At 40.2% G+C, this 12,090-nt stretch overlaps 1 protein-coding gene across 6 annotated transcripts in view; it reads left to right on the top strand.

The window, feature by feature from the left end:
* USP48 (ubiquitin specific peptidase 48) overlaps positions 1-12,090 on the top strand; it is a 90,099-nt gene that overhangs the window by 39,178 nt on the left and 38,831 nt on the right. For 2 of the 6 annotated variants that reach the window (XM_087858458.1, XM_045782699.2), the window contains exons 9-11: positions 3,834-4,013; positions 7,729-7,857; positions 9,067-9,216. In XM_087858458.1, the coding sequence (XP_087714584.1) occupies positions 3,834-4,013; positions 7,729-7,857; positions 9,067-9,216 (459 nt within the window). The remainder of the gene's footprint in view (positions 1-3,833; positions 4,014-7,728; positions 7,858-9,066; positions 9,217-12,090) is intronic. The other 4 variants (XM_087858457.1, XM_087858459.1, XM_087858460.1 and 1 more) reach the window with 3 other exon arrangements.

Consider the following 12,090-nt stretch of genomic DNA (forward strand, 5'->3'; position numbering starts at 1 on the left):
GTTCATTCCCAAGACCCTGAGATCATGACCTGAGCCAAAATCAAGAGTCAGATGGACGCTCAACTGAGCCACCCAGGCGCCTCTAAGATTTTAAGTAGTCTCTACACCGAACATAGGGCAGAGTGTGCAGCTCTTGATCTCAGGGTCATAAGTTTGAGCCCCACATTGGGTGTGGAGCCTACTTAATTGAAAAGACAGAGAAGGGGCACCTGGGTGGCTCAGTTGGTTGAGCGTCTGCCTTCAGCTCAGGTCGTGATCCCAGGGTCCAGAGATAGAGGAGTCTGCTGCTGCCTCTCCCTCTGCCCCTCCCCTTGGCTCCTTCTCTCTCTCTGTCTCTCAGATAAATAAATGATACCACAAAAAATAATTAAAAAAATAAAAAACAGAAACAAACAAAAAAAACCTGTAATTCTATTGCCCAGACCGCCAGTATATATATTTTCCTATATTCTAATTGATACATGTCTGTACACACATATCCACATAAAGCCGAGAAGATAGATCTAAAAGATGCTCTTTTTTTTATTTTTTTTATTTTTATTTTTTTATTTTTTTAAAGATTTTATTTATTTATTCGACAGAGATAGAGACAGCCAGCGAGAGAGGGAACACAAGCAGGGGGAGTGGGAGAGGAAGAAGCAGGCTCATAGCGGAGGAGCCTGATGTGGGGCTTGATCCCGGAATGCTGGGATCACGCCCTGAGCCGAAGGCAGACGCTTAACCGCTGTGCCACCCAGGCGCCCCAAGATGCTCTTTTTTTAAAAAGGAGAATTCACTTGTTTCTTTAAATCGTGCACCTGCAGATCTGCATGGATCTGTAAACCAAGGGGTTCCTGTTCTTTGAACCTTTAGCACCTGACTGACTGAACGGCCATATTTTGGGGGGGATTTTAATAGTCTTGTAGGTCACGTTGAAATTTGGGAACTGACTGAAATTCACGGAATTTCCAAAGAAACCAATTATATTTAAATACAGTTAGCAAAACACTAAGACAACCTTATGATCCAATAACATAGGTGCGCATTAAAGAACAGGTCCCGCTGGCTGTTTTAAACTACCAGAATTCTGAAGTTGTTAGTATAATGAATGGATGCGTGTAAATTCAGGTGAACAGTGGTGTTGTGACATGAAAATTTTTGTGTTGTCTCTTGGTAATTCCGTCACGGTTACTGCTTCTACGAATTGTGTGGTTTGTCGTGACGATTTAATTTAGGGAATACTTCTGTGGTCTTGTCTTCACCCTCTCGCAGACACCCGACGGCGGGCACACCCTCACTCGTCCTGCCGTTGTCTGCACCATACGTGTTGCTCTATCCACTTATACCTTTTTATAATAAAATATAATGCATTCATCATAAGAGCCCAGAATACAAACGTGTGTGAGTTGCAGAATTCTCACAAAGTGGCCGTCTGCGTGGGCAACATCCAGCTCCAGAAACAAAACTTTCCCACGACTCCAGAGTCTTTTGTGCCCCTCCCACTAACAACCCTTCTCCGCCCCCCCAAATCATAGACATTAATCTGGGTTTTATGGCAGTCAGGTCCTTTATTTTTATTAATTTTTATTTTTTAATCAATTATTTTTTGCTTTAGTGTTTCACAATGTAAGCTTGCATTCCTAAACCTTACAGTTGAGTTTCCCTGTTTTCTCCTGGGACAGTGCGGGGTGAAACCTAACCCATGACGAAGTCTTGCACCGTCTGCTTCCGCTGCGCCCTCATCCGGGTTCTTGCTGGAGCTAGGCGGAGAAGGCCCCGTCATACGTGTGTGTCTGTCTGCCTCTCTAGCTTTTCATTTTGAGGAATTTCAGATTTATACCAAAACACTGAATCCCAGCCTAGATCTTTAAACTGGATCAGTTAGTACAGTTACCCTTAACGTAAATGCCGGTACTTCCTCGGATTCAAAATTGCATCACTTTTTATGGTTCTCTGTTACTTGACCCGATAGATCTTCTTTCCTTCCTTCCCTTCCTTCCTTTCCTTCCCTTCCTTCCTTTTTTTTTTTTTTTTTTTTTTTTTTTTTTTTAGATTTTATTTGAGAGAGAGCACAAGCAGGGGGAGCAGCAGAGGGAGAAGGAGAAGCAGGCTGCCTGCTGAGAAGTGAGCCTGATGTGGGACTCGATCCTAGGCCCCTTGGGATCATGACCTGAGCCGAAGGCAGATGCTTAACCGTCTGAGCCACCCAGGCGCCCCTGAATAGATAGATTTTCAAGCTTCTCATTTCTTGAAACATAGAAAGCCTGGTTTTGTAATCCATGACTGATGTTGGAAGATTATGCGGGCTGATTTTTGCTCTCTGGGTGGGTTCTTTTAATGTTGCTGTGTTTCTTCTGTACTTGGTTATCTTTGATTGCATGTTGGTTATTGCATATGGAATTTTTTTTTTTTTTAAGATTTTATTTGGGGGAGAGGGGGAGAGAGAGAATGAACAGTCGGGAGGGGCAAAGGGAGAGAGAGAGAAGCAGACTCCCTGCTGAGCAGGAGACCCTCTGCGGGGCTCCATCCCAGTACCTGAGCTGAAGGCAGACACTTAATGGACTGAACCACCGAGGCGCCCATATCCTAGTGTTTTAAATTATTTTCAGCTTGGGTGGTTTAGGTGGGTGTTGATCTGTATCACTGAATCCCCCACTGAGCTTCAAGAATGCAGCGGCTTTGTCCTTCTACTCAGCTGCCGTACCCTGTGTTCCTACAAGTGTGCGGCATGTTTGTTGAATGAGTGATTGGCTCTGCCTTGTGACTCACCTCTTGACGTTTGAAGGAAGTTACGATGATGAAATCGTCAAGGATATGTGCACAGATTTTTTGCCACAAAGGTAGTAATTATTGTTTAACGTTAATAAAATGCTTCCGGTTTAAATGTCCATCGGTATGGGAGTGGTTCAATACATTGTGGTACATTACGATAAATTTCAGAACAGTGTTTAATGATGTGAGAAAGATGTGAATGATTTGTTAGAAAAACCTGCAGGTTTCATTTTTAATAGTGGTTATGTTTGTATTGTGGGGTTGCTAATGAATTACATGCTTTCTCATTTTTAATAATGTGTAGAAGTGATGTTTCCCAGTACATAAATAATTTCCCCCATAATTTGTTTAGAAGATTTTTTTCAAATTATATCTGGAAATGTCAATATTCATTCATTCATTTAATGTATGGGTAAAGTCTTCTCTTGCATAAATCATGTGCATAATATATAGACTCTGACTTGTCTTTGGTTATTTAAAGTGAAATAAATAGGAATTTTAAAATACGAAGAAATCTCAGTGCAGAATCATTCTAGATTTTTAATGTTTTCTCTCCTGGTTGTTTCCAGGTATCTTGGCTTATTTTGGTAGCCATTTTTTTTAATGACTTACCTCCAGTTGTTCCTAAAACATTTTTCTTCTTTTTTTCCTAGAAACAATAGCTTTTTAGTTTCACACTCCTATCTGGTTAGTTTGTGTAAGTAATTTTATAACAAGAATACAAACAGTTGATTCTTGGAAGGCGTATAGCTCAGCCAGTTTGCAGAGGGGCAAAGCCTGCAGCAGAATAGCTTTGTAATCCTGACCTGGGTGCCCAGAGTGCCAGAGCTTTCTTTCCATCTGTATATTTTGCAGAGAAAATGGAAAACTAATGCAGTGAGCAGCTTAAGACGTGTTTACTACATTACTTCATAAAACTAAATTAAAAAATCTTAGGTGACGTGTATTTTATTGTGTTGTTTTGTTTTAGGGGACATGTTTTGAATTCTCTGAAAACCGTTTTAATCATTACAGTTCAGACTCAGGATATAAGAAGAAATACTGTTCTGCAAACTTTCACTTTCTCCCTTCTCTTTTTCCAGGTGGGTCCTATGTGTATGAACTCAGTGCGGTCCTTATACACAGAGGAGTGAGTGCTTACTCTGGCCACTACATTGCCCATGTGAAAGATCCACAGTCCGGTGAATGGTATAAATTTAATGACGAAGATATAGAAAAGATGGAGGGGAAGAAATTACAACTAGGGATTGAGGAAGATCTAGGTAAAACCTTTAAGTTGTGAGTGCCCTTTTAAAATATAAATTTTTCTTTTTTTTCTTTTCTTCTTTTTTTTTTTTCTTTTCTTTTTTCTGAAACTGGAGATCTTTGTGATAAATTCTTATGGTCCAAGATTGGGTTCTGGGTTAGCAAGGATATTTGCATTTCTTAAACACACATAAAATCTCTGAACATCTTTTGTTAGCAATGCCTGAATTTTAAAAAAAAGTTTTTTTCCCCCGGAGATGGTTTCAGTAATGTTTTCAGTGCAGTTTGAAGGCAAATATTCAATAACCAGTTTAATTTTGGGTAAGAGGGGATGGAAAGGGGAGAGGGTAGCAGGTATTAAGCTTAAAACGATGAATAGTAGAGTTAAAGTAGTAGGATTTGTAGTCCTTTTCTTTGTGTTAGGAGATTTATGTTAGGGAAATAACTCTAGCAGGGGACCATTGCTGTGAGAACAGTGCCTACGCCTTCCTGTGAAGTATCTTTTCCCTTCCCTGGAATGTGAGCAGGGCCTGGGGGGGGGGGGGGTAAGCTGCTTGCTGTTTTGTAGTGATGAGTTCTGCCATTGAGAGTACTTGGTGAATAGCTGTTATCACGTCCATGTTCTTGGGCCGGAGTGCCCCCTTATTCCCTACAGAAGTGAATGGTTCTTCCAGTAGGAGGCATCGCGGCTGAGCTTCTCATCACTTTATTACCGTGTGTGTCATTTTGGGGTGAGGTTTGGACTGTGGGGTCTAAATAAGAGAAAAGATTGGGAATAGATGTGTGTCTCCTGCCATTGTTCTTTCTTAATGAATCAGAGCCACTTTCCCAAGGTGTCAGGAGAATGGCCACTGGAGTTGGCTTGTGAAGCATATGGGGAATCTTTCCGTGGGTGGTTAAATGGGACCAGGTTTTTGTAATTTAGAGAGAGAGTTTCTATTTTTAAATCACATTTAGGTGTTTATAGATAGGTATTCAACTATGTTACTCCCACTTTTAATACTGCGGTTCTTAACATTTGCCTATATATATATATATATATATATATATATATATATATATATATATTTTTTTTTTATTAGACTCTGGGTACAAAACTGAGAATGTGGCTTTAACTGTTCTTTACTGAGGTTTATTTGATTTGTCTTAATTTTAGTCAGAGTATTGTAGGATTAAAAGCATTGCTAAGGCTGTTTTGTTTATCTTCTACATATAGACAGTCCTAAATTTTAAAACAGTTCAAGAGAAAGAGACTCCACCCTATCAGGATCCCATCCCAATGTTTTAATACCTCTCACTGCTGTATGCAATGTACATGGCAAATTTCATCTGTTTGATCAAAAATAGAAATTCCATGAGTCACTTATTCTTGTATTCTATCATGAACTTCTTTGAATTGGTTTATATTCCATCTCACACAAAATGTCGAGCATGTTGGGGCGCATGGGTGACTCATTCAGTTGAGGGTACAGCTCCTGATTTTGGCTCAGGTCATGATCTCAGGGTTTAGGATCAAGCTCCGCATTAGGCTCAGCGGTCAGCGTGGATTCTGCTAATCCCTCTTCCTCCCTGTGTTCCTCCCCCTGTTCCTCCCCCTGTTCCCTCATGGGTGTTCTCTCTCTCCCATAAATAAAATCTTTTTTATTTTTTTAAATTTATTTTTATTTTTTATGTTTTTAAGATTTTATTTATTTATTTGAGAGAAAGAGACAGCCAGCGAGAGAGGGAACACAAGCAGGGGGAGTGGGAGAGGAAGAAGCAGGCTCCCAGCGGAGGAGCCTGATGTGGGGCTCGATCCCAGAACGCCGGGATCACGCCCTGAGCCGAAGGCAGATGCTTAACGACTGCGCCACCCAGGCGCCCCTTGCACTAAATCTTTAAAAAAAAAAAAAATAACAAACATGTTAAATCTTAATACGTTTTAGTTAGAAATGCCCGACCTCCTCTTTACTATACACGCTCCTGACATTGTTAATTCCCTGTAGTGGTAGTCTTCAAACTTTTTGTCCTGTGTTCCCTACAAGAATATTGAACAAAGTTGTGTTCCTGAACGTTTTATTTTTTTGAAGATTTTATTTATCTGAGAGAGAGTGCCTGTGGAGAGAGGTGCAGAGGGGGAGGGAGAGAATTCCAAGCAGGCTCTGCATGCAGCCCAACACAGGGCTCAATCTCAACCCCCTGAGACCATAACCTGAGCTGAAACCAAGAGTGAAGTGCTTACCTGACTGAGCCACCCAAGTGCCCCTCCCTGAACATTTTAAAATCTGATATTTTTTATCATAATTTTAAGTAGCTACAGATGATGTGATTTCTGACAAATAGTGAAACTGCAACATCACTCTTTTAAGAGAGTCCAAATGTAATTAGTAACATAGTACCAACTTTTCAGAGACAAATGTATGGATGGATCTTTCTTTAGAGGAAGACATTTTTTAACCCTTACCCTTTCTCCTGGTAGTATTTACATTATAGCTGACCATATGGGATTTTTTCCTAATGGAATATACTTAAGATTTCTGTAACCATAAGTCTCTAAATAGTTCGAAAGTTCTTTTGGATTGAGCTTTTTAAAATTATAAATATCACCTCATACTCGATCAATATAAGTATATTAATAAACTTTTGAATTAAACACAAAGCAAAATTTTATTGTAAACATTTCTTCTAATGACATGGCTAAAACTTTTAATCTCTGGGTGAGAGGTTATGTCTTTCTTTCGTTAAAGTGGGAGGATAACTGAGAGAGGAGAGGCAGAAACCATGAGTGGAACCACAGTGTGGAGGTGGGTTGATTTTAGAAAAGAACATAGTGAATTGAAGATCTGGTCATTGATTTCCCCAGAACTAAGCAGGATCTCACCCCCCTCCCCCAGAAGGTTACCCTGGCATCCTCAGCACCATTTTGAAGATCATGTTCATGTGATAGACTTGACATTCAGAACACTTAATGTTTCTACTTGCTACTGAATTCACAGATACTAGTGGCTAATCTTTATGCTCATTACAATAGCATTTCATTTTAACGAACATGCCATTTTGTTAAGTTTTTATTTTAATTCCAGTTAACCTACAGTGTTACCTTAGTTTCAGGTGCACAGTATAGTGATTCAACATTTGCATCATTCAACATTTGCATCCGACACCCGGTGCCCACCACACCAGTGCACTCCTTAATCCCCACCACCCATTTAACTGATCGGCCTACCCTCTCCTCTCTGGGAACCGTCTGTTTGCTAAAATAATCTGGATTTATTTTTATAATCCAAGACCAACATTAAAATAAACTCGTTGCAGTAGTACCTTTTTTCTGCTTCTAGCTTTGTCTTCATGAAAAATAGTACTTAACCATCTTTTAAAAATGGAATATGGTACACAAGGGGGTAGGGCATAAACCTGTTTAAATATTCAGACATCCAACAAGCATCCTGAATTTGTATTGCCGTTTAGTGTTCTAGATCCCTGTTAAAGTATCTTAAATGTGAGGGCGCCTAGCCAGTTGCTAGGGCATCTGGCTTGTGGTCTCGACTCAGGGTTTGATCTCAGAGTCATCAGTTGAAGCCCTCTGTTGGGCTCCACACTGGATGTTGACCTACTTAAAAAATAATAAATAAGTATCTTGAATGTGTATTTGTAAGAATTGTGTCCCGTGGCCCTTCTCCTGCCCCTCCCCTGCAAAAGCATCAACTGACCATAGACATTCTAATTTAGTTACCTTTTATTCCTCCACCTCAGCAGAACCTTCTAAGTCCCAGACGCGTAAACCCAAGTGTGGGAAAGGAACGCACTGCTCTCGAAATGCGTATATGTTGGTGTATAGACTACAAACTCAAGAAAAAACCACCACAACTGTTCAGGTACCAGGTGAGCAATTTCCCAAGATGATAGAAGGCAAGTACTGTAGCATACCGGCGCTCACAGGGATTCACTGCTTTAATTTGTCAAGATAGGTTCATTGCATATGGTAGATGTTGATGAAAGTAGATATAATCACAAATTTGCTTTAAAGTAGTGAGTTTTAGGGCATCTGGGTGGCTCAGTTGGTTTAGCATCTGACTCGATTTCAGCTCAGGTCTTGATCTCAGGGTCATGAGTTCGAGCCCCGTGTTGGGCTCCACATTGGGCATGGAACCTACTTAATAAAGTAGTGAGTTTTGGGGGCACCTGGCTGGCTGTGTTGTGGGTTTGAGCCCCATGTTGGGTGTAGATTACTTCAGTATTTATTTATTTATTTGAGAGAGAGTTGTTGGGGGGGGGTCTCCTCCTGAGAGGAAGCAGGGACGAGAGGGAGAGAATCTTTGAGCAGACTCCCGGCTGAGCAAGGAGCTCAGTATCATAACCCATGAGATGATGACCTGAGCTGAAACCAGGAGTCGCACACGTAACCAGCTATGCCACCTAGGTGCGCCAAAAATGAATTCTTTAAAAAAAAAAAAAAAAAAGTGGTGAGTTTTCAAGCTAAAGGAGCCTTTAACGGAACTATTCCACTGACCCCTCCCCTCCCAAAGACAAGCAAAAACAGTTTAAATTCTATAGGTAAGCAAAACATGTATTTAAAGAGCCATTTGGTTTTATTTGGTTTAATTTGTAAAGCATACAAATGTGTTTTAGCCATTTTAATTAATTTTATAGATCATCTTTTTAAAAAGAACAGTTGTAGGCTGCCTGGCTGGCTCAGTTGGTAGGGCATGGGACTCTTGATCTCAGGGTCGTGATTTTGAGCCCCACAATGGGCGTAGAGCGTACTTAATTTAGAAGAAGAAGAGTTGCTCCTGGCCTGAAGGCAGTCTTCAGTTGTCATTTTACCTAATACTGTCTGTGCTCTGTGGCATCCTCAATTTTGAGTAGTATTTCTGAGCCATTTGATGGCCCCAGTTGGCTGGTGACATCATGGAGACCAGGTCGGGCGTCACCCAGCATTATTCTAATGGCTGTTACCAGTTTTACTTTGCCATCAGGAGGAAGTTGCCACCAGAATCCTAGCCAGTATTTGGTATAATTCAGACGTTGGCATGGTTCTGTGTGTTTGAAAACAGGCAAGCGTTATTTTTTTGTCTTTTCTGTTTTGAATAGCCTTTCTTCAAGAGCTGGTAGACCGAGATAATTGCAAGTTTGAGGAGTGGTGTATCGAAATGGCCGAGATGCGCAAGCAGAGTGTGGACAAAGGAAAAGCTAAACATGAAGAGGTTAAGGAGCTGTACCAAAGGTTACCTGCTGGAGCTGGTCTGTAAGATATTCTGGGACAGCACTGTTGCCATGATGTGCCTTGTTTCTTTCATGTTCACAGATGTGTATGAACAGACTTGCCCCTCCCCTTTCCTATAACCACTCATGCCAGCTTAATGACTACAAACTGTGTAAACCAGCAATAATCTGATGTGTAGCATTCCATAGAATCTTCATTATCATGTACTTTTAAGAACGGGAAGCTCTTAATAAATTACAAGGTTTAGGTCAGCGCTCTGCATATATATATATATGTGAGTCTTACAGATGTTTCTGTTCTGTGAGATACTAATTTGTTCTTAACAAAAGATCTGATTGGGTTACTATGGAAGCATCTCACTATGTTGTTTCCTTGCACAGTTTGTGCTCTGGCCGTATTAACTGGCATTCTTTTCTGAGTGCTATTTTTTACGATACTATTAGACTAATTTGAAATTTAATATCAATATTCTAAGAATAGGAGAGCTTTCTGCTGACCCCTAATTTCTTAAGAATTATCCCACGTGAGCCAGCCCATCCCTTTACTGTGTATGTTTAATGCAAGTTTACCTAGTGCCTCAGAAAGAAAACCCCAACTTTTCCAGGCTGCTATGCCATTAGTAATGATACACTGTCTTTGTCGTTTCATAGACAGAATTCCCCAGGCCCAATTCCTGCATAAAGAAGAGGCAATTTAATCCTAATTTTAGAAAATAAATACTCAAGCATAATTGTACTTGTGGCTTGTCTTTTTCATATCTTAATTTTGTATTACTGGTGTAACTTTAAACAAAAGATGAATATAAATTGCTAAATCTGTAAGAAAAGCTCTTAAAAGTTCTTTCTGAGCTACATCTTTGATTCTGACCTTTCTTTGTAACCTGTTCCTCTCACTCTGTCCTAAGGGTTGGGATTATTCTGAAGAGTTAGACTGACCTTAATTTTACTGGAAATGATTTGGAAATGAATATGATTCAAATCTCTAAATTTATTCAAAGGAGTTGAGACCTAGAAATCTATTTTTTGAACTGTATTCCCAGTTTCCTGCATTCATTAGACGAGAGAAGGGGACTTCCTGAATCTAAAGTAAAATGCTGTTTTTGAACCACTCTTTAAAACTACTGCGTGGCCCAGAGGTGTGACGTGTCAGGTTAACTAACACATACTTGCACTTCTCTTGGCTGTTTCCCACAGAACCTGTGCTTATGTTCTTAGAACATGTCTCTGTATCAGTACTTTCACCAGTTATGAACTTCATAATTTTCTTTTCCCATTTGCAGTAAACTTACAGAGTAGAAAATCTATGTTGTGCTAAAACGTTGAAAAATCCCAAAGCAGATGATTGTGGTTTTGTGCTGCCAATGCAAGTCTTTGTTATACATTTTCTAAATCCTCTGTGTGTTTGTGAATATATTTAAAGAAGAGTCACTTTACCTGAAGTAATAAGCCTCATTGGGAACACAGACCCTTTTGGTCCTTTTTATTAAAATAAATGCTCTCTAAATAATCTTAAATTTTATCTCTAGGTGGAGTGTTACAAATATTTTTGATGCCACAGTCTTTCCTGGACTTTTATAACTCCCCCCAAAGAAAATTCCTATGTTCAATCCAGGCATTAAAAAAAATAAAAATAAAAATAAATTTACGAGTAACTTTCACCAAAATGTACATTTCCTTCACTAAATATTTTAACAAGTGCTTTCCTGTTTTGCCAAATGCCGAGATTTTAAACACTTCGGTATCTCCAACTTGGCAAATAGAGTTCTCATTCCTTTTTGGTGGTTGATTACCATGCCTTTGGAAGGCGGTGCTCAGATGGTTTTTGGATCACAGTTCATAGAGAACCTGCCATGAGTCTTTGTCTAGAACAGAAGCATCTGCAGTATAAAGATATCCCAGAAGCAAATCTGCCTTAACCGTTGAGACTTGTGCTAGACCCAGGTCCTCAGGGATACTCTTGGCAGAGATTGATACCAAACTCTTTTTAGTAATGGAAATTGAAAATGAAAGAAAGAGAGACCTATGTGACCACAGTCACTCTTCCTCCGAGAGGTCCTCCAGCATACTAAATCTAGAAAATGGGCAGAATGAATAATAACGGTATTACATCAGAATCCCAGGCCCACTCTCTGCTCTCCTCCTCCTCTTACCATAAAATCAGGCATTTTTCTAATTTTCATATCTTACATTTAATTCATGTGAAACTGCCCCAAACCAGAATACGCTTCACTTGGAAGTTTTCTGTATGACTCTAGTAGGGGATCGGAGCATGTCGTCTTGAACAGACTGCCTTTGAACCACGTTGTTGTCATAGCGGTCCCGGGCATGGCCGCCCTGGGCATCGAATCCCAGCAGACAGCCCTTGGCCAGCTGTGCTTTGTGCACATGCAGTTTTCCTAGATTCCTTTCCTTGTGAGGGTCTGGGTCCTTACGTGTATTCTTCCAGTTAGCCATAGCAGGTGTTGTCTGCTCTGCTCTGCTCCCCTCCCCAGCTCCTGGGGAAATGAGAACACCTGCCGAATTATTCTCGAATGTGGCTCTGTGTCACAGTTCTGTTTCCCCTCCTTTGATGGCCTTTAGATTAATGAAGATTTTAATCTACGTGACTGTATTTGGGAAAAGATGAGATACGCTCAAACTTTGATTTCCCTTTCTTGGGTAGAGGTCATTTGTCTTTGCATTCTTAAGATACCCAGTGTACTCTGTCCCTGGCAGATTAAACGTGATAATTGGCAAATAAAATTGGGAAGTATTTTGAATTTAACGAACCACGCCATTATATATTATAAAGTGCCACGACCATGGTAATCTATACTGAATGTTAAGGTCTCCTCTTTATATATTGTGTGAATGTATGATTAACTTTTCTATATCTCTTTTCTTCCAAAAAGC

The sequence above is a fragment of the Ursus americanus genome, chromosome 33 (assembly GCF_024610735.1).
Source record: "Ursus americanus isolate L20-20 chromosome 33, mUrsAme1.1.p, whole genome shotgun sequence".
Classification (NCBI taxonomy): Eukaryota; Metazoa; Chordata; class Mammalia; order Carnivora; family Ursidae; genus Ursus; species Ursus americanus.